At 40.7% G+C, this 24,032-nt stretch overlaps 2 protein-coding genes across 2 annotated transcripts in view; one reads left to right on the top strand and one right to left on the bottom strand.

Moving 5' to 3' along the window:
- LOC136421789 (sodium leak channel NALCN-like) overlaps positions 1-3,402 on the bottom strand; it is a 30,857-nt gene extending 27,455 nt beyond the window's left edge. The window contains 6 exon segments of the mRNA XM_066409345.1: positions 2-130; positions 572-711; positions 1,065-1,148; positions 1,588-1,748; positions 1,835-1,925; positions 3,241-3,402. Of these exon segments, the coding sequence (XP_066265442.1) occupies positions 2-130; positions 572-711; positions 1,065-1,148; positions 1,588-1,748; positions 1,835-1,922 (602 nt within the window). The 5' untranslated portion in view covers positions 1,923-1,925; positions 3,241-3,402.
- A 764-nt stretch (positions 3,403-4,166) lies between these two features.
- The window catches only part of LOC136421762 (synaptotagmin-12-like), a 78,570-nt gene continuing 58,704 nt past the window's right edge, over positions 4,167-24,032 (top strand). The window contains exon 1 of the mRNA XM_066409278.1: positions 4,167-4,297. The gene's annotated coding sequence lies outside the window, so the exon portion shown is untranslated. The remainder of the gene's footprint in view (positions 4,298-24,032) is intronic.

Genomic DNA, 24,032 nt, shown 5'->3' with positions numbered 1-24,032 from the left:
CCCTGGTTGAGTACCGTTGGTGACACAGTGATACTTCAGCTCCCCAAACAGCTGAACTCCCAGGATGCCGTACAGGGACAGGAAAAACAGCAGGAAGATACTCACACTCCAGATCTGACCGCTGGATTTCCTACAGAGATGGGATCATGATCAACTTGGATAAGGTCTAGATAGACAGTGTATGTCTTAGTATTATGTTAGCCCTCAAAATGATGTGGTATATTCACCAATACATAAATAAGTTACTTATATTGAACTTAAAGATATGTCAAACTCTAAAAAAAACTAAGGACACTTTGAATGACAATAATCTACAACATAGTAAGACATACAAGGTTTATGTGTAAAAAATTCTATGCTACAAGCATCTGATCAATACATATGAAGATATAATAAATAGAACACTTTGTATACAATTTCTCAAGTAGTTGGGCGGGGGAGTCAAAAAAGATTGAGCATGGAGATTCAACTTAATGAAACAATTTTTGTACCTTGTTTGGAAATAAAGAAAGACCATGAGTCTACATAAAAGAGCTTCCCAAGAATAATCATATACATGTATACAACTTACTTGACAATGGTAGTTATCCTTGCCCTTGGCAGCTGGAACTTGAGGTATATGCGGAAGGTGCGTATCATGATGAGAGGTCTGGGACAACGCAGGATACTGAGGGGGGTGAACTCTTCTACATAACCTGACAGTTCAAACACCTGGAGATGGGATACATAGTTTGTTTACAGTGTTTAAAACCAGAAGACTAAATTTTCTCTTTCTCTCTGGGTCTGTGTGTTATATGCATGTAATTCAAGTTTGCATGTATATGTGTGTGAGTGTGTGTGTGTGTGTGTGTGTGTGTGTGTGTGTGTGTGTGTGTGTATGTGAAATAAAGTTCATGCATGTGTGTATTTGTGTGTGTGCCCATGTGAGAGAGTGTTCATGTATGTGTGTGTGTGCTTTTGTGTGTGAGTGCTCATATGTGTGTGAGTGACTGTGTCTTACACATAAGAAATATAGTCAATAGAAAATACACGATGTCATGTAAATAACAGTACTAGAATCTAACCTGCAGCACCACAGACACCCACAGACACAGCACCATGGTGGCATCAAACAGGCACCAGTGGTCCTTCAGGTACGGGTTGTCACCCTGGGGAAGAATATGTACAACACTAGTCAGGCATGATGCTGATCATTCAAATTTCAATTCAAATCATGCAACCAAAACCGTCCATTGGCAAGAAGACCACTCAGGTAGTCACATCATCTAAGAGTAAGGTGGTTACCAAAAAGTGGGCGCATTGGCCAGGTGGTATTTATGAAGAGGCCGTTGCTCACCAGGTATAGGTTTCACTGTATGTCTTTTTCAACTGACTTCCATAATGATCATGCGAATGATATTTGCATGTAACATGATGGCACATACATTTGTGTAAACTATTATACAACAATGGTTTATCTCGTATCTAAATCTGAAAGCTTAAATCCAAAAAAGGTGCCACTGACGTTTCTTTTATGGACAGGATTCTGACCAAGGCATTCAGTCATAATCTCTCTATACAAAAGTAAAACATGAGCCTACACCGTACCTTCAGCACTCCCCTGAAGTGCATTTTGCCCATCATCTCTGTTGTGTAGAGCAGAGTTAACATGATGTCCAGCACAAAGGTCAGGAAACACAGCTGCGGCAGCTGCTGGAAGGTCGCAGGTGTGTTCATACTGACAGATGCCACACTCAGCAGAGCACAGCCTGGAAAGCAGGGATGGTAGAAATCACATTTGGCTCTGCCCCCCAAAAAAACTAAATTCAATGTCAACTGACCAGAGCCAGCTTACCTCTGAGCAGGTTTCGGACCCATGGTTTACTGACCCACTGGACATCCACTCCATTGGTCAGGTTCTCGTCTGGCCTAAAGTCAGCCATGGTCTGTGAAAAAAACATTCTTTGTGTATTTTGTGAATTCTTCAAATCATAGTACAATGAGTGAAAAGAAATGCCACCACAAAGCACAGTATTGGAGGGAAATGGGAAGGGAGGCAGCACTATTCCACCTATGTTCCGACACCCCTATGATAAGGTTAGGGGGTTTCCAACATTGGGGTGTAACCGTTGGAAGCCTTGAACTTCCTTTTAACCTTGTACTATTTATTGGGAAAAGATCTGAATGAATTGATGTCTTTAATTGTGTGTTGCAGCAACACTACAAACCTTACATTTCAATTTCATTTCATGGCATTAAAACGAAAGCATTGCCCTTTATTCAACCTGACTAAATCACATTCCTAGCAGCCTTACCCCAATGGCCCATATAGCCCCAGGACAGGCTTAATTAAAAGGCTTTTTGCCCATTTTGAGTCTGAAATCGTTTATAATTATTCTTTTGGGTCACATCTATCCCTCTAATGTGGGTCACACATAAATCAATGTTGGCAGTTTTTTCCGATATTAAGGGCTGTCTCCGGCTTTAACTTTTTTTCTGTCACACACATTATTTAGAAGTCCATGTTGTCAATTTTAATTGTTAAATCTGTCATTTTAACCTAATGAAAATATTTTGTCATTAACTTCATGTCATACAGTGCTGATTTTTTGGACGAACAGGGGGAATATCTTTTCCATCTCATCAAGCAAATTTCTGATGGAAGGACAGGTCCAGGAGACAGACCTGATCATCCTTAACTATTACGCATTATCAATATAATGTCACCCTTAAATCCAATATAATGGAATGATCATAAAATCCCAAACAAGTAATTAGTCTAAAGATATAGAATATGCAAGATGTTAACCAAACCATAATGATTTTTGTTTTCTTCTTGATATGAGGATCTACTTCGTACTTGATCTGTATTATCTGGATGTCCGAGCTAAATATATATGAAAAGGCCTGACCCCGGATTTCCATTGGATTGATTAATTACCCCCTATAACTGGCCCTAAGGCTGCATAAAACGGTTTATCTTGTCTGTGGGTTTAGTAATATTCCTAGCCCGTCACACCAAGATCACATTGATGATCATTGATCGAATAAACAACAACATCAACAATAAAATACCATGATTGTACTGTATAAACAACAAAGCACGTTCAACAGATGGCATCAGAAATGGAACAGAAGCAACAATAAAACAACAGACAACATGTGAGCCAGACACATTATTCAATGTCAAAGATTCTTTCGCCAACTATCACTGAGGTCAATAAAAATCACAGATCGAACGTCACATTAAGCGCCATTAACCTCAATCCGTGCGTGTGAACTGTTACGACCTGGAACGATCGATGAAACAGTGAAACCTCGGCGCACTTGTTGCTGATGTAGGTCGTCACATCATGGCCGCCGTCTGGAATCATCAAAACATCAACATGGCGAACCGGAAAATCAGATTCGCAGTGGAGGGAAACCACCGGACTGTGGGCGTGGCTACGATTTCCAGGAAGATTTTAACCGTGTAGCAGCGACATCTAGCGGTTTTACTTAAAAATGCCTTGCCATCTATCCATCCAACTCCAAGCAGATGTAGAAAGGCAAACTGTTTCTCAAGCTCACGGTTCCACGCAGCGGGTTTTTCTACCCCGGTTGCCCATGGACACTGTTTTGGCCTATGGATATTATCTTATCCTTGGCAGGCTCTATGTACGAGACGGGCTTTTTTTTTATCTGGTGGCACATCTGGTATTGCACTCGGCAAATTGATGGCAATACTGGCGTACCAACACGCAATCAATTGAGTTTGACATCGAAAATAAATGTTATCTTAAGCTTCAAATGAGAGAAAAAGAATTGATGACAAATACAGACAATAAACGAACAACTTTTATCTACGTTAAAACGTGAAAATTCTGTTTCTCTGAATCTTAAATTTGCAAAAGACTTCAGTACAGCTTTTAGTTTTTACTATAACCACAGCAGAAGCTTTCGAATGCTTACTTTTCACTAAAAATACAAATAAAGACAATGGGTTTTGTTACTTATCATATGGGGTCATAAATCTGAGTTGAGGTCAAGATGGAGGTCAAAGTTGAAACGATAGCAAGGAATTCATCAGTCAAGTGACGCAGACTGACAAGTGCGCAGCCCTGCGGTATAGGCGAGAACATAAATCATAAAATACACATTCACTTACCCACACTGTTATGTTTAGTCATAAAAATGACGCAATAAAAAATCTGACATCCCCTCAGCCATTTTACAGCTTTACATTTGCATGCGGTGCGGACATTAGCATGCGCCTTCTCCTTGCCGGTGGGACGGCGGCAGAAGGTGGTTGAAGAGGCGTGCGGGAAGGAGCGAGAAGGTAGGTGGACATTATCATTCATTTGTCGAATCTCTTGTCAATCAACAACTGCCGGTTACGAATAAGACATTCGTGTTGAATTCTTAAGATGATCGCGCAGGATTCAGCGAAGGAGGATGTACGGATGACAAAATCATTTTTACATGCAGCTTCGTTCTATATCAGTTTAGATTGCACGAATTGTTATTGTTGTTGTAACGTTACATCTCAGCTCGGTATAAAACATTTTTTTCGAAGCAGGGTCCTACGTGATATTGAGGACATAGTGACAGTCTGAAATGAACCCTAGGCTCTGCAAGCGGCAAACCATCTTAATATTGATCACTTAGGCTACGCTTTGGGGCGACATGGAATATCTATCATAACATTGCTCTGTGTAATATGTGTCATAAACAGCAATACTCTACATGAGTAATCTGCGACTAGCGGCGCCGGTTCATAAGTCAAAGCCGTGCCGTACGTTTGCTGTCGTTCTCTGACTAACTTCCGTGCCAGTAACTCATTTTGAAATGCCTTTTAGCCAGTCCTTTGCTGTAATGGCAGAGAGATAGAGTATTATCGGACGGGTGGGCTAGGGCATCCTTGGTGGCGTATTTACCCCACTTAGTGGTCGATCCGAGTGCACAGCTCTCCGCTTCGGTAATTGCACACATTGCGTTTGGGAATTCACGATGCGCGAAGAAGTCGTTTTCTCACTTTCCTTCTCAATTTTCTTGATGTCTTGCTGAATAAGAATGATCTTTTTATTCTTCTTATTCAACGAGAGTGATGTACATTTTAGCGCGAATGAACATAATTTGCTACTTGCGTTTCGCGCGATCGGTGTTCATGTTTGTTTTGACTGCCCGTGTTTAATAAATTTCTACTGTTGTGTCTAGTACTAAGGTTATGTTTCCAACTTTCCCAGAGTTAAAGAAATGAGTAAGTACATGTACCTGCAGTTGCATAGCAATATGTGACGTCATACAGTTGTTAAAAAGAATCAACAGAAATATTTCTCAAGCCCTTCAACTGGCGCCAGATTCATTGTAAAAGAAAGAAAAATATACCAAAAAGCAATCATTCTAAAAGCCATTGGCTTGCACGAGATTCACTGTAAAAGAAAAAGAAAAACAATGTAACGTTATGTTGTAAAAGAGAAGAATACATGTTTTGTATTTTAGCTCAGAATAGATCTATACTGCATGAATGGGTATATTTTGAGTGGGTTTCATACTGCGCAAAGACATCTAAACTCTGACCCAATTTAGCAACGTCTTTTAAGCAACGAAGAATAACATGTGTGGTACAGGAAACTAAGTCCGTAAATATTTGATGTGGGTTTTTACCGTGGAGTATCAAAGGTACGGATCTGAGTATAATGCACTCCTAAGAACACACACACTCACAGCGGGACAGATACACTTAGAAGGACTAAAATGGTGAAATGTACACATACAATAAGTACCATTAAAAGGTGTTGGCCATCTGCCTATATTTACACAAAGAAATGTTCTTAGACAGGATTTGAATCCGGTAATCTGATAGCTTATGTAAAATGCATCCATTCATGCCATTAAATGTTTAGCTTCACGAATAAAAAGTGAGAAAGAGGTTTCATTGAGTCTATTGATTGAAGTAAAATAGATGCAAACCACATAGGATATTAGTGCTGGCAGTTCTTTCTTTAGCATTAATGGGAGAGAAAATTGAATTTTTGATGAAGCTTTTGTATCTCTCATAGCCTAAAAAAAGAAACATGTTGAATTCACATCAGCTGTGTCGTAACTATGGTATGTATTCATTTTGTTCTTTTTTCAGATATGATATGAAATTATTATATGGATCATGGATTTTGTTTGCCCTGATGTTACCCAATACACACCTAATTACGTTGCGCCACCTGTGGGGTCGTGTGGCGTAACGGCAGGGGTTTTGCGCCCAGAACCCAGCGGTCCTGGGTTCGAATCCCCTGACCCCACCTTTTGCCCTTGGGAAAAAGGCACTTAACACGACTTTCCTCACTCCACCCAAGTGTAAAAACGGGTATATTTTGTGTGTGTGGGTCAAGACACCAGCAATAGCTGCCAGTGTCCCACGTTTATTGCATTGTTGCAATTCTAATAAAATAAAGAATAAAAAATTACGTTTTAGTTTGTAGTGTAGAGCTATTGTGCATTCACTGTTCTTGCCGTACTGTTGTTTACAAAGTGAAAGTTCATTTAGTGTAAAAGTGCATCCATGTAGCAAATAGGAGCTAATTAACCTGAAATCAAAAGTGTTCACGTAAGACACGCTATCCTCTGTCATTAATCGCTCTAGATTGCAAATGAAGTATACTAATTAGAGCAGCCATATCATATTTTCAACACCATTGAGGCCGCATACATGTAAGAAAAAAATACACCTAACATGTTAACAATATACACTACACAACACATTTGCATCTTTTATATCAAATTACCATTGAGCATTGGCTTCAGATCCAATAGGTCCCGGGTTCAATACTCGCCATGCCCGACGTTGCCCCTTGCGAAAGGCACTTGACACGATATACATTGAAACTGCCATGACAGCGGAGTGACGCCCACCGAGCCTCTTCGGCTAGTAATCTGTCAAATAATGTGACAAAAAACACACGCGGATTTGGTGCGCAAAGGTCATCTGCATTTTTGCTAGCCTCCACCAGGCCCTTTTACGGGCGTATGCATCGTACAATTCGGCAGAAAAAAAGATTAGCCAGTAGAGTCAGTCAACAGTGAAGATTACATTTCGCCCGCGTAGGCGAATGAGTCCCTGGCAAAAATTTTCCCTATAGCAGGCGTAGTTAGTTAGGTAGAGAGTACACATTTGCCACGAAGAGCCGTATTTTCCACCCAGATACACTTCAAGTTTGTGTCTTTCTTGTCTAATGGTTTAAGAAAAGACCCGTGAATACGGTAAGGCACCCCCGAAGATACTTGGTTAGGCACAAATTAGCAGTGTCTAACGAGTTCATACAACTCCATTCGACGGTACAGATTGATTCTTGCAATCAAGCGAGAAAGGTCGATACTTGCCAATTCAGGAGAACCAGTGTAACTGTCATTCTATCAGAGAGTCTTTCTTCGGTTTAAACAGGTAATGAATAATACGCCAATCACAAGTCGTTGCGGTTAATTGAGTTCAGCTAATCAATGAAGAGGTGTTCGGCGCCATGAAACCTAAAAAGGTAATTGACCAAAATCTCAAAGGGGGCAATTTAATCATTTTTGATTATTCACAATGAATATGCAGAACTACTTTTATCTATTTCATTTCATTCATTTATTGAGGATGGAGCAAAAGCAAAATGCTTGCAAGAAGCCCTCTTCTCCAAAGATTCAGATTTAGATTTGGCCCTTCGCCCCTGCCAGGGCATAGGCCACCGTTGATGCTCCTCCACTGGACTCGTCGCTGGGCCTTCTTCTTCAGGTCCAGCCAGCTACTGCTGATACTCTTCATCTCCTCCTCCGTGTCTCTCCTCCAGCTGTTTCTAGGCCTTCCCCTCTTCCTTTTGCCCTGTGGGTTCCATATCAGGGCCTGCATGCTTGGTGACACTGGAGATAGGTTTCCTACGGGTGTACCCTATCCAGGACCATTTCCTCTTGAGGATCTGGCTACTAACTGGGTCTTGTCCTGCTCTGTCCCACAGCTCCTGGTTGCTGACCTTATCCCACCACCTAATCTTGAGGATTCATCTCAGACAGGCAAAGCGTAGATACAAATATAACAAAAATTACACTTAGGGAGAAGTTCAACATACATTGAAAATACAAGATGGATAGCGAAAAACAATCAAGCGGAAACAAGTTAGTTTACAGTCAATCACGTTATCTACCTGTTCTGCCAATACAAGTGTGAACAATATCGAAAATGTTACGCTTTTTTAAGTATGGAAATTAACTCTGAAACAAGGTAATGGTCTGTGAATAAATTCATTGGGTCGGTAAATTGATTAGGTATTTAGATTTCTTTGCACGCAACCAAAGGGAAATTCTCTGTGAAAAATATCTATTCTAGTCATGAGCCTGGATATATAGGAGGGCAATACAATCTTAGTCACGTTAGGGACCGCATTCTTCTTGCAGTAGTGACACCTAGCGATGGAGTAGTCATACTTGTCATGAAGGCAGCAAACGTTATACCGAAACCTATGTTCGCAATTTTCCTTTGATTTGTTTTAAAAACTCATTTTCAGAAGTATGTCCTACATCAGTCCAATCATCTTTATCTATCTATTCATCTAGTTGTTTTATTTGTTTGATTCAGGCTGAAGACTCATATTATGTATTACTAGTATATATTTTGAGCAGTTGCTTATGTGTGTGGTGACTTATGGTCGATATATATCGTTAATTCATGAAAAGTGAATAATGAGATTCTTTCATCTTCACATTATCATCAACACAAGATGCAAGACGACGAATGCGGAAATAGAATTCGAACTGTTTAATTTCCTAGGGATGATGTGTGAGAGGCACTTCATTAATGACTGACATTTTGTATTTTATGCGTGAATTATGACTGTGTATGATGTGCATCATGTATATCATATCAGTGCTGCTGGCGAGGAATCTAGATGTTTAACCTTCTCCCTGCTGCCTAACTCTGTAACCAATAGAGAATGGGGTGCCAAACAGCTTCTTCAGTGTGCTAAAGGTTAATTTTATCAGGCAAGAACTGTTAACCTACCAGCGATGTAGTGACAAGAAAACCACCAACCTTCCACACACATCCCATCTGGGTTGACATCTTGAAACTGCATGGCAATCCTTCAATAAATATGGCAAATCTAAATAATTGAAGAAAAAGGTTCAAGCTCTACCACTATAAATGTTGACATGTTCGCGGTGGTTTGATGTTCGTGATTTTAGCGGTGACTTCTTGATTGCAACCTAAATGCAAAAATGCTTGTTTCTCCTTCTGCCGCCAACCCCATTTTTTTTCAAACGCGAACACTCAATTTTCTCCCTACCGCGAAATGAAACCCTCGCGAACTTAAAGGCATTTCTGTTATACTTACAAAAAGATGTAAAGAGCGAAAAGTTCTACAACTTGTCAGATTGTAATGGAAAACTACTTCCATGACGCCATTAGCAAACATGGACAGTAACCTTTAGTATAAAGACGGAAGAATTCCAATGAACCTTGGCCAATCTCTTGAGACGCACATTTTCTGAGAAACCTTAAGCTTCTTTCAAGGAAGGAAAGTGCCGGGGATAAAGTAGTACGGTTATGTAAGAGTAAATGAGAGAGCCGTCGTCTTTTCCATTACATTTTCCGAGAAACCATAAGCTAAGCTTCTTTCAAGGAAGGATAAGTGCCAGGGATAGAGTAGTAAGGTCCTGTAAGAATACATGATAATAACGGCACCGTCTTGTCCATCAAAGTGCGACTTATCTAACTAGAGCCCAATGGCTACGTTTCAGACATGAGCTGACAGCATCAACACGTGAAATTAAAAAGACCATCTGCAATGTCACACCCGGTCCGTTGCGTTTGCCTGCATTGTAAGTAGCAACAATACAAGACTAATATGCTTTGTACATTTTCTTTAATTCAATAAATCAACAACGTTTGTACATATCCCCTGAGTGATATAATTGATTTAGCATAATAAATCAAGGCAGCAGAACTAATAAGCTTTAATAGACTGCGCAAACCTTAATTTTGAATCAACATGAGATTAAAATCGTATGCTAAAACTACATGAATATCGTATGTAGAAACATTTGTTTTAGGATTCTGTTGAGATAAGAAAATCATGAACATACATGTACATAATATGGCTGCTTTTCCAGCTGTGCTTCACGGCCTAAAACTATACTAGTAACTGGATTTCTCAATGGTAGTCCATTTGCGTTTTATAGTTTGATGAACAGAGCGTTGGAATTATGTAGTTAGAAGCTTGTATTCAAATCTTATCCTATCCAGACGCGAAATTGGAATGGAATTCCTAGAAACCGAATGCGTTTGTGCATTGCTCCAGCGAAAATCCACCCATAAGTGAATACTTTCAATGCATGCTGCTTTCTATCCCAATAACTGCTGTAAAAACCTGACTTTTATTCACTAGACGTGTTTTTGTTTAAATCACAAGTCATTTTGAGGCAAAGCTTTTGATGTCCATTTCCCTTGATAAATGAGAGAGGAAGCATATGTTGTGTTATCTGATATGGGCTATTTTATCAGATATAAAGCCCATACGCCGCTTTCTAAACTACTGACGCTCAATATGGCATTAACATTCTGGCAGGTGTGCAACGTACGTCAATGCTGACGTCACTGTACGTCACGCTTACGTCATAGGCACACCTATCATATTTCACAGATGTGGCCTATTGAAATCAGCGGGATTTATCTTTATACAATACGAATAAGCTTCTAGAAGATAATAGATCTGTTCCTTACTTGTAAAGAAGGTTTTTACTTTGATATTTCAGTAAAAGGCCTGCCTCCTACAATGCCTGCCCCATGCGTTCATCTTGTCATGAGCGCTGATGGCAATATGGCTACGAGCTTGCCGATGGTTCCTTGGCACAACCAGAAATGCCACTCACTCTAATGGCTCTGCCACAATGTACTTAGGAGTTTGAAGCATAAAACAGTACATTACAGAAAGCCATCGATTTTAGAGTGAGTTAAGAATTGCCATGGACTTACTTCTGTTATAAACAAGAAAGCAACAGTTGCTGTGCTAGCCTTTTCTTGATAATACATGTATTTCGTTTCTTTTTCATTTTCATTCTAAAGAGATAGATTGCGCAGTGGGTTCTATTTTGAACATCTACACAACAGTTGTTGCTGCTCTAGCGTTTTCTGCCCTAAGTATTTCACTTATTTTTCTTTTCCCACTGTCTTTTAAAGAGATAGATTGCACAGTGTGGACTGTATTGAACAGCTAAGCAACAGTTACTACTCTAGCGTTTCTACCCATAGTATTTCATTTCTTTTTCCTTGGTCTTTTAAAGAGATACATGTAGATTGTAGTTTTGAGCAAATTAGCAACAGTTGCTACCCTAGCATTTTTTACCGGTAATATTTCCTTTTTCTTCTTTTACTTCCATTACTACATGATGTTTTAAAGAGATAGATTGCACAATGGGGTCTGTATTGAACAGCTAAGCTACAGTTGCTGTTTCAGCATTTTCTACCCATTATATTTCATCATTTCATCATCCATGGTCTTTTAAAAAGATAAATTGCACAGTTAATTGTTTTGTTAACTACGCAACAGTTGTCCACCCATAACATTTCATTTCTTTTCCTTTTCTTCATGGTCTTTAAAAAAGATAGATTGCATGGTAGATTTGAGCAAATAAGCATCATTTGCTAGGCTAGCATTTTCTAGGTACACTATACATTTTCCCTTCTTCTTCTTCCATAGCGTTTCAAAGAAATAGATTTCACCCGATGGGGCCTGTTAGATTTAATACGCTTCCGTCACATAAAAGGGCGGGAAGTCAGTGCATGTAATAAATGTTGGTACCCCATGATTTATACATAGCGTGTGCACCTTACGGTGTGAAAATGAACTGTCGTTGTAACGCATTGTAAATTATGACCAATAGCGACGCTTTATTGGAGTGCTAATTTATGGCTTACAGTTTTATGTGTACCTAAAGACCATCAAACGTTATGTCCGATTAAGAATAAATCTTTATTTTTGAACAATGATTAATTTATAGACTTTAACGTAACTGATATATTACACTTATTTTGTAATAAAGACCACGAAACATTATGTCCAATCATGAATAAATCTTTAGAGTCCTACGTACATTCATTTTATTTTTGAATATTCATCTATAGCCTTTAACGCAAGTTACTTTGGCCATAGTGTTCCTTTTAATGCTTTGGCAACCATTACACAACTCGTATAATGCAATAATTCACCAATAATCATGTTGATATAATTAACATAATTATTATTAGGTTTTATTTTGCAATCTTCCTTTGTCTGATTTGCGTTGTTATACAGCCATTCTAATGTGATAGAATATAATCAATAATAAGAAAAAAGAATGGAAACATACGTTCCAAGTCTGTAATCAAATATAGTCGTCGCCATCTAATACCTTTTGCTAGTAATTGTACGGACCAAATGAGGTTAGAAGCAAATTACATATACCAAAGATGAATCATATATCTTACTAAAATCAACGTGAATCCACTAACGTGGTTTATTTGATTGAACCGCCGTGGAACTGAATTAGAATGCCAACTCATCAAGGACCTTCTATTGACAATACAGAATAATCTTATCTAGTTATTTACCTGTTTCTTTCTATCAGGCCCAGACCCCATAATAAAAACAACAATGACAGTACACAGGCAATTACATAAAACATTAACATAACATCAGGATCAGGACCGGTATTGTAAAAACGTGCGGGTGGGAGGACGTCGACCAGTCGACAATAGTACGGACAGAGGAAACCTGGATGATGCTATATTCAGATGCGAAGAGGCGGATCACAAAGCAGTGTGCCAGCTTAGCTTACGCCGTCTTGCGTCGAATGTGTCAGCCAAAAAGAATCAACCATTTATTGACACAGCAAAATAGTGCCGAGCCATTCGCACGGACAACTACAAACTACAAAGTAGAAATGCAAACTAAATCTTGAAAATCTACTTACTAAAGCATGAAGCCTACAGTATAAAATGGAGGGTGTTTTTACGGGCACTTGAAAAGAGTGTGGCTAGCACTCGTAGTGTCTACTGAAAGGTCGATTCTGGTGTGAAAGAGGTTTCAGATATTTACAGGGTCTCAAAATACGCTACAAATCATATTTAGTAGCCTCCACTAGGCCTTCCTACGGGGGTTAGGGATCAGAAACTTCGGCAAAAAAGGAATAATTGTCCAGGAATGTCAGTCCACGGTAAGGTTAACATCTCCTTAACTGCGCCGGCCAATAAAACCCTCTGGTGGCCAAACTTCCCTGCCAAATATTCTCCATATAGCCGTCGTAGTTAGTCTGATATAGACACTACATATTTTGTATTAGTGCGTTCAGGACATGTGTATAGCCCGAAGCCCTGGCAGTACTGAGTCGTTGAGAAACACTTCACGGCACTCGAGACGTCCCCGCAGCACGTGTCTTGTTTAATGAGCACTGGTGTTCTATTTCTTTGTCCGAGAAGTGTGCTGTAGAGCTTACATAACGTCTCGAGACTGATGAACAGCTGCGACGAACATGTCCTGTTGTAGCACAGCAGTGAGATTAAGAAAGCGAGCTCTATATCTGTTTGTCTGTAAGGCCACCATTCCACTAGACGGCGCTCTCGCTACGCTCTTGCTGCGACCGAAATCGAATTCATCTAATCCATGATTTCAGAATTTGATTATCATCCCAAATGTTAAAAGTATGAGTGAAAATGACCAATAAACACACACAAATATAGTTTTTTTTAATATCTGAAATTCGGTGACCGCTCTGTTAAATTTTAGGTCGCAGAGAGCGCGCGACATAATGGGATGACAACACGTAGGCATAGAAGTCTAATCGCAGATAACAAAATGCATGTAGTCATGACGGTTGAAAATTATTGATTAACAAATGAAGCTACACTGCCTTGTAAAAAAAAAACAAGATAGGGCTGTGATCCCATCTAAGACATCTTTGACGTCATAATTCGCAAAGCGATGGACATCCAAGATTCAGAGATGGATCAAGACGCCCTAGGTAGAATCTCTCCACCACGATTCTAGCAGCAAAGATTCACTCCAGTAAAACCGCTGCGAGTGCTCTTAAGCGCTTTGACCCAGAGGGCTCTCTGTTTTAATCGCGTGGAATTATCGACCCAACAGTTTCAGACCTCCTTAACGGTTTGCCTTCGACCGCACGAGCCCTTATAGATTGTTATATTCCGTTGCCGGAGGTGTTCTCAGAAAATGGATGGTCAAATCGAAGTCGGGAAAATCAAGAACGATAATTCATGTGTCAGACAGGGGAAGACTGGTTGTAAGGATCGATTTTGGGTCATACTGTAGCGTCATTCATACTTATAAACTATATGTTATAGGCTTACTCGCTTGATTTGTTCAGGAGGAGTTTGGCCTTTGTCTTCATATTCTGAAGCGGCTGCAATATCGGGCTCCAAGCGGATGCATCAGGCTATATCTGAACTGTACTGCAGGCTATGCTTGCATGCCTGATTTGGGCAGGAGAAGTTCATTCTCTTTATCTTCGCAAGGAAGGTCATATTTCGGTAGCGTATTTATGGTTCTGAAGATGCTTTTTTCATTATGTGTGATGTTGTTTAGTATTTGGGTAGGTGTCTGCGATTTAAAACAAATACTAGTCCCAGATTTGATTGTGGGCCTCTTAGCGGCTTTTATGGTGCTGCAGCAGATCTTTTGGCATCTCATGTTTTGAACATGTGATGGTCGCTATTTTAGTGACAGGTAGCCTGAGGGCTGTGAGATGATTGATGTTGGTTTTGATCCTCTAGCGGCTTTCGTTAGAAGTACAGGCTTGTTTCTGTCTTAAACTTTGAACCAAGATACCTCACAAAGAGATGAATGATGTTCCATGATAAATGGGTCGTGGGTTTCTTTGTTGAAGACAAACGTAATTATTCTCTATGTTCCAAAGCAACTACAAACAACATCAGGATTCAAACGGATGCGGCAGGCTATTTTGGTACAGCACGATTATTCCCATGTGTCTTATTAAATTAACATTTCATGTTCCTCGTGGTAGCTACCATGGGAACTAATTAGACTGCCGTACAGGCAAATTACCTTCATTTGTTTTTCTCATTTTTCTGGCGGCACCCAAAAGTCACTCAGCTACCAGTACTGCAACACTTATTTAGATGTTAAGTTTATCCTATATCTATTGTTTGTTTATTGTATTTATTGCTTGTTTCATTGTATATTTGCTGAAGATCTGGTCTTGTAGAGAAACCAGGTTTCTGTTGCCGGCTCCTCACAGATTTACTGTTTTTACTCTGTGAAGTCGAATGAATAAAGAAACGCCAACTGATGCTTCACTCATGATCAGTAGAACCTTAATCCTCAGCATTCATCTGCTAATATCTATTTCAAATAACATGTTTATTACCTATTGTGGTACACACTTTGACCTCCGCGGTGAATTCTCAAAAAGAAATCTTAAAGAAAAGGATGTGAGCTGACACTTCAAAGGAGTAACCTCTCCGCATCTTGATCGACCTTATAAAACTTGTATTTCCGTAGAGAAACAACCTTAGGCCAGTTCGGCCCACTGGGCAAGTCCTTACATATAGTTTATTACGGTGAGGTTGAAAGGTTACGGAAAGTGCCGACCTCAAGAATTTTGAACCGACCGATGTGGAATTAAGGAATTCAAATAACGGTTTGGGTTACTCACCGTGAGGGCTACATACGTCAACGGCAAATATTTGGGTGAAGATTTTGCAAGCGAAATACTTTCAGAAACATAAATATTCCATCAAGCTGTTGAATGTAAAAGCGCATGCTACTTCTTTACCTCTCCAAGAAAGTTATGTTTTCGGGTGCATGTCTGTGTGTGTGTTTGTGTGTGTGTGTGTGTGTGTGTGTGTGTGTGTGTGTGTGTGTGTGTGTGTGTGTGTAAATGAGTAGATTTTGAGCCCCCAAGCGGCTTGTTATAGTATCTCAGCAGAACGGCCGGTTTTGATATCTCACGTTCTGGACATACTATGTCTATGGTTTTGAGTGGTAGATCATCTTTATATATCAACTTTAAATGTTTGAATGGGCGGACTCCTTAAGCACCCCTCTCGCTAGACCCGCGGCACGCTGGCGGCGTCGCTGCGTCCTAAACTGGATTTGTGTTACCCTTGACTGTATAATGGTAATATCATTCAAAACGTACAAGTATGAAGAAAAAGACAACAAAACACACAAACACACGTTTTTTTTTGTCGATGAAATTCGTTGAGTGCTTTGTCAATTCGATCGGCCGCAGCGACGCCGCCAGCGTGCCGCGGGTCCACGAGAGGGGGCTTAAGTCTGTAAGTAACCACAGCTGCACGAGTGTGTCCATGTGGCTCGTGGTTAAGTCGTTTTAGCACGCAAAAGTACCAACGTGAACTACGTTAGAAGTAATGGTAATGACTTTAAGTGTCCATCAGTCGGTGAGGAAACAGGAATGGCCCTCTGCACTTCTCTGCATACTGATGACTGAAGCTAAGAGGTCACGTTAAGACTTCATAATGGACCTGCTGCTAATGCCTTACCCGTACCATGCCATTCAATCCATGTAGCTTTTTGCTGTATGTTGAAGCACATAACATTAACTACGTTGTCGTAGCCCACCCCCACCCCCCTCACACACACACACACACACACACACACACACACACACACACACACACACACACACACACACACACACACACACACACACACACACACACACACACACACAGACACTTCACAAACATACACACACACATACACACACAAACACACATACACACATAGACGTATTCGTCTTCTTGTGACAGAAACAACCATGCAAGTAAAAGAAGCTGTCACAAAATCTCAGCATAATGCCTTTTGACTCTATGATATCAGAATTTGCCGTTTCGTCCGGTTGAAATCCCAATCGGGATGCTAGAAATTAGTAAGGGCAGTCTGCCATTTATAAATCGTAAATTTCAATTCAATCCATTTACCTTAACTGACATAAATCGAAGTTGAAAATTTCTGTCAGTCCTTTAATGGAATATCTTTAATTTCTCTATCGAAAGAATAGGCGATTCTGCTCGATGCAACCTCTACCTTGATACATATGTATAGGAACATGAACTAAATTCCAAACGGTCCGGTTTTACACTGTTGACTTACACTAACGTTTTTAGACAGTGCCTCCCTTGCGATTCCCTATATTCGTGAAACAGACAAAGCATTCGTAGACCTGTTGGTTAAACTTGTCAGATGCGTTTGAGCTAAGATCGATTACATGGACCACCTTGACTGAAGATGTCAGAAGAAGAGGACTTTCTTAGGCTTTTCTGCCAACCTTGATTTTCGAAGTCGCTCAATAAGGCCTTATGGCAGGTGTCATTCATATCCTGCAAACACTCTCTGATGTGATGTGCCGGAAAAATGAACCGCTTCTTCAACTTCTCCAGAGACTCTCAGGCTGACTATCAAAGCGCCTTGGATGCAGTTTGCACAAATAGACCTTGGAATGGCTGTTATTTTTGGAAACGTATTTGTCTTCTTATGACAGGATCTACCGTGTACAAATGTATGTCAATGAGACTGTCGCAAAAGCTCAGTGTCTTTTTGCTCTTAAGCAAAACCTGGACCTTCAAATGTCACATCACAAGAGCAGCATCCTGCAAATATCTATCTGTTTATGAAAAGGTAAATTAGTCATACTCTACTGGAGTGAAGCATATGGAAGGTTTAGGTAGCTAGTAGTAGTAGCACAAGACGGATTTGCTACGGCTTACGTTTTGAACCAGGCACAAATTGCTTCCATAAGTACGAATTGTTATTTTAGGCGCAGCTTGCCCCAATTTCGTTATAGAGTTTTCGCGCCTGAGGCTAAAGCCCACTCAAACATGTAGCCATCGACTGTACGTCCCCATCCAAAAGGATAAATGCAACGCTAAACCATGTCCAAGCGGGGTTCGAACCTCCGCCCTCTGGATCCATAGATGGTGAAGCATCGTGGTTTTGCACCACAGTGACTGTCATAGGGAGTGCTTTATTCACCCCTTCAATAGAAAAAAAACTTATCTAAAATCTCCCTTCATTCTTTCTGATGATATGAAATCTACAGGTCTCAGATAATTATGACGATTCTTCCAACCAAATATAAAGGTTACATTTTTCGAGATTCCGTCTCTCCTGGTGCATGCAGAGTTCCATTATACATCTCTAAGGTCAGTATACATAATACATCTAGGCTAATACACAGACATTTCAGATGAACCGACGTCTATCAACCCCATTATTAGTCACGCAAGGTAATCCCATAGTCCCAACTGTATTGGAACAAATATCATAGTGCCAGTAAGGTCAGTGTATATGTATTGCCGTGCAATCTCCAAATGATAAGACTTTCCATTCAGTCTAATCCCTGTAGGCGGCGGATAAAACAATCTGGGATCGACATTGCCTTTAGACAATTATTCTACCCAAACTAGATACTGCATATTGTGACATCAGGTTGTATTCCTATTGTCTTAATCGCTGATGCAAAAAGGTATTGCATTTGACATTTTTTTTATAAAACGATACATACTAGAAACAAAGTTTTACTCTTCTTTGAATCTTTTTGGAAAGCTTATGTTGGACTAGACTCCATTGAAATTATATAATGAGATATACACTAAACTTGCAACCGACTCATTCAGTCTTCATCAACTATCTGGCCCTGTGGACACGTGATCTTAACGCGGATGTGACGTCAGCACTGGGTCAAAGTTTGTCGGAAGTCGGTATCAACCCCCGTCCCGGGTGAGAGATGGTTGGTGTGCGCTGACGCAGGGTGCCTCCGTTACCCCTCTCTCCATTGAAATTACTAAATGCATTTAAGTTCGCGTGGTTTTTATTTCGCGCCAAGGCGAACATGGAGTGTTGGCGGTGGTTTTAAGTTCGCGGCAGCGCTATAGTCACATACTCCTACAGTGTTGGACAAAAATGTTCACGGTGGTTTTAGGTTCGCGGTGGAAGATAGGGCGTACGCGTAAGAAAGCTACGGAGATATTACCATGTACAGTACCACCCCGGCGACAACCGTCTGTACATAAACGGCATGAAACGCCCACCCGGCTATTTCCTGGCGCCAGAGCATCATTACAATATGAATGTATGGAGAAAATATGGGATAAAGGATATGGTCTTCTGACAGCCTCAGAGGTCAGATAAGGATAACCATCAAAGAGAGCTACCAGAGGCTAAAGACACGTAGTGTTTACACCCATATTCCACCAGGGAGGCGATCTCGCTGCGATCGCCATGCGACTGACCAATTTGCCTAAGCGCTCAACGAATTTCGTAAACAGAATCTTGATACGCTTTGTGTGTTTGTTCTCCTTTGAGTCGTACTTTTATACTTTGCATTATATTCCAATTCTGACATCAAGGGTTACACACATCCAATTTAGGTCGCAGCGAGATCGCAGTCCGATCGCCGTCTGGTGGAATGGGGGCCTAAGGGTGAACGTTATCAAAACCAAATATAAGTTCATATCTGTTTTGCTTTTATTTGTGATTGCTATGGTTTGCATCCTGATTTGCAAAATACATGTGTAGTAGGTTGATATTAAATGTTACCAGAATTTATAATTGGTTGAACACTATCTAGCTTCTGTCATTGAATCTCAATCTTGATTCGCAGGCGCGCGGTGGTAGCTTGCTATATCACCCCGAACAACCATCTATATCTAACTCTTACCATCTAATGAAAAACTGTCATAGTTGCATTCCGCTGCCATACCGATTTTCAACGTGCCCACAGAATAGCTTTGTCTGTCATTTGATGATAAATAGATCTACGATGAAACACTATGGATCATACAAATTCCAGTCACCAATGTATGAAATTGGTGCATATACATTTGTTAAATCTAGAAAAGAAGGGAAAAGGTTTAGCCTTCATTCATCTCTGTCAAATAACTGCACATTTTTACGTCTAAGTGATGTCGTAAGCTACGAGGGCAGCAATCGAAAAACTCTCTACGGATTTCCACCAACGCAGTTGTCATTTATAAGACAGGTAAGAAACGAGATGTCTGAACGTTCATGCAGACATTTAACGAGATTGCTACATGTAGCAATTCCCACACCCGATTTACTTCGTTACTTGGCAACCTATGAAATTAGATCTGTCATTCTTACTTACACCATCACCGGATAAATACGCTTCTGCGACGACATGGCAATGCTTTGAGGCGCTGCCCCTGAAATGAATTCATTTATCTTACATGTACGTATTACAATGTGGCTTGAGATCACCGCACAAGAATCACCAAACATTTGTAAATGTAAAAAAACGATTAAATCTAGTTTGTAGCAAGAGGATACAAAGGGAACTGATGATGACCTAACTAGAAACGTCTTACTTTGAGATAGATTTTGGATGCCGAAAAACTGATCTCAGGGAGGATACTATAACCTTCAACAGTGGAGCAAGATTTATTTACGTCTTAGCCTAGATTCACCTCTAAAGAGCCGTCCGCTGCAAGACTTTACTCGATCTTCATTCGCCTCCTTATCATAAGCGCTGCTTGCCCAAACCTCTTTTCATAACACGAGCTAAGGTCAAATTTTTTGGGGCAAACTTTATTTGATTTTCAGCACTAGTTGAAGCTTCAATGGTGTTTCTAAACCGTAAGACTTAGCGACAATCTTCCAAACTTATCCCCTAATACAGTCTAATATCTGACGTTGTCTGAACACTTTGTCACGAATTTTAATTTATTACAACTATGGAATAGACTGTGTGCGTATGTTTGGTAACAGAGACTAATATAATGTCTTGAAACCTTAAAACCTGAAACCATCGCAACTGTGCGCGTAAAGAACCTAACTACTCATTTATTAAGAAATAAAGAATAGTTATTGAAAATATGCCATATTGTGCATGATCTATGCGATTATCACGAGATAGCCATTTGACATAGCCCCTCTCTATGAGGCCCAAGAACCTTTGTACACAATCTTTCAGAAAGGTTCGCAGAATAATCAAGCTTTCAGTACCCAGGAGAGGACTAATGGAATCTCAACAACCTGATGAGGATTTTCAAGAGACTTTCGCCTCCTGCCACACATGCTGTGTGATTGACTGCCGAAGACCAGTGAAATGAGTTCTAAAACCTCGGACTGTACGGCCATTAATTACAAGCTGCACACTTAGCACAGTGGCGTCGTGTGGCGCAAGTGTAGAGCGCGCGGCTGTCAAACAAGGCAACTTGATCTAATCCCGGGTTGTGCCCAGAGACATGTCCGAACTTGCGCCCCGACGTTGTGCCCTTGGGAAAGGCACTTAACACGACTTTCCTCACTTCACTCAGGTGCAAATGAGTACCTAGCTCATCTAGGGCTAGGGATGTCCCTCGGATAGGACGTTAAATGGAGGTCCCGTGTTTGGGGAGAGCCACACCCCTCGCACGTTAAAGAACCCACCACACCTTTCGAAAAAGAGTAGGGGCATGCCCTGGTGTGCGATGATCCAAACCTTACAGTCCGGTCTAGGATGACATCTTGAAAAGGCGATAGTTCACCTGTTATGTCAATCCTTCCACAAATGTGGTAAATCGAAATAAATAAATAGGTGTGCAGAACATTTGTAATGTACAGTACTGGTGATTGCATGCTGAATGGCGTGGAATGAGCTAGAGGTAGTCTAATATAACATTGCTGAAACTGGGATATCAGAATTCTAAGCCGTACACAGAAAGCTGAATGCAGCTTATCTGCAGCTTGTAACACTGAAATGAGTTTTAAAATCTCGGACTGTACTGCCATTAATTGCAAGCTGACGCAAACTGAGATAAGGCCTAAGGAAAAATGTTGTGTTTTCGGTTACGGAACTGAAAAAGATTATAGTTGGTATAGGTAGGGATTCTTTTTTTTTATTAGTTTGGAATGATACAACGAATGCAGTCTAACATATAATTATTGTAAAAGTGGAATGCATAAATACATGAAGAAGGCCGGAAGGCGATCCGACCCGCGGGAGGGCCGGGACCGAGGGTGATCCGGAATACACCGTGTTGTATTTTATTTATGTCATACTCACCCGAGAAAACACACATTTCCATGCGGAATGCGCCAGAAGGTGAGGGAGTTTTGTGTCCTCGAACACAAAACTGTAACAACATCAATTCTAACCTCCGAATCCGGCATTCAAATTTTCGGCGGCGGCGCAACCGGGGCGCTCGAAATGCATTCGAAATTTTCTATGGAAGCCCGTGTGATACAGCTCCCGAACCCTATCTGATACGGGAAATTATCGCACGGTCCGGAACACCCGTATCAGGCCCAGGCATGACGTAAAGTGTAATATAACATTGGTGACACTGGGATAACAGAATTCTAATCCGTACACAGAGAGCTGAATGCAGCTCATCTGCAACTTGTAACACTGAAATGAGTTCTAAAATCTCCGACTGTACTGCCATTAATTGCAAGCTGGCGCACACTGGGATAAGGCCTAAGGAAAATGTTGTGTTTCCGGTAACGGAACTGAAAAAGATTATAGTTGGTATAGGTAGGGGCTCTTTTTTTTTAGTTTGGAATGATACAACGAATGCAGATAATTATTGTAAAAATGGAATGCATGAAGAAGGCCGCATGGCGATCCGACCCGCGGGAGGGCCGGGACCGAGGGTGATGCGGAATACACCGTGTTTTATTTTATTAATGTCATACTCACCCGAGAAAACACATATTTCAATGTGGAATGCGCCAGAAGTTGAGGGAGTTTTGTGTCGTCGAACACAAAACTGTAACAACATCAATTCCAACCTCCGAATCCGGCATTCAAATTTTCGACGGCGGCGCAACCGGCGCACTCAAAATACATTCTACATATTCTATGGAAGCCCGTGTGATACAACTTAGAATCCCGTGGGATACGGAAAATTATCACACGGTCCGGTATGTGATATAACATTGCTGACACTGGGATAACAGAATTCTAATCCGTACACAGAAAGCTGAATGCAGCTTATCTACAGCTTGTAACACTAAAATGAGTTCTAAAATCTCCGACTGTACTGCCATTAATTGTGGGCTGCAGTACACCGAAATGTGCTAGAGCATTCCAAATGTACATTGCCGTCGATTGCATACTGAATGGCGTGGACTGAGCCAGAGGCAGTCTAATGTAACATTGCTGATACTGGGATTACAGATTCTAACCCTTATACAGAAAGCTGAATGCAGCTCATCTACAGCTTGTAACGCCTACGTCAACACCTACACAGAGGTGAAGGGGGCAGCCGGCAAGGGTTTTACAAGGGCGCATTGAGATTGTTCGCCGCGGTAATGATGCAAGTAAGGAAACCTTGAGGGTATGTTCGATCTCTCGGGACACAAGAACTGGCTTACAAACTTGACTTCAAAAGAATGTTCTCTCTTAGCGTCTTGAACATGAGATAATGACATCATCTATCTTTAAGTTATTCTCAGGATAGTTTACAAAGATGTAACTTTGCCGGTCAGATCTTGAATGTATTCGTCTCAGAACAAATTTGGCCAAAAAAATCAATGATTCAGAGTACGTATGTAGACTGGTAATCGTCAGTGACTTTGAAGCACCAATGATTGCAATAAGATAGAAAAATGTTGATTCAAAACATACATTGTTGTCAAAAGCCTAACAACAATGAACATTGATATTGAAGAAATTCCATCTCCAATCCTCTGAGAAAATATGAAAAGAAAAAGTTTCAAGAGTTTGACGCCGAGGCATTGTCAACATGTGTGGGCGCTGTATACATATAGATCTTTGTCTTCCTTGAGCTCCTCATATTGCCTTTTGAGCACATCCAGAGGCGCCCAGTTTCAGCGTAGGAGGCCCGCCTGCGCACAAACCCCAAAACAAGCAGGCAGAAGAGATAGGAGAACATTCTGACGGTAACAGATATTTTCATGACGCAAGTTTGGCAGGATATTAAGACTTAGTAACGCTGATAGACACAATAGACAACTAAAGAGCTTAATGAATGCTTTAAGACTCAGACGTTAGTGGGATTTTAATTGTTCAGCAACTCCTGGAAGTACTGTAACGTCGACACT

Source organism: Branchiostoma lanceolatum, chromosome 16, assembly GCF_035083965.1.
Source record: "Branchiostoma lanceolatum isolate klBraLanc5 chromosome 16, klBraLanc5.hap2, whole genome shotgun sequence".
Lineage (NCBI taxonomy): Eukaryota > Metazoa > Chordata > Leptocardii > Amphioxiformes > Branchiostomatidae > Branchiostoma > Branchiostoma lanceolatum.
The sequence above is the reverse complement of the archived record's forward strand: the minus strand, read 5'-3'. Positions and strand labels throughout refer to the sequence as shown.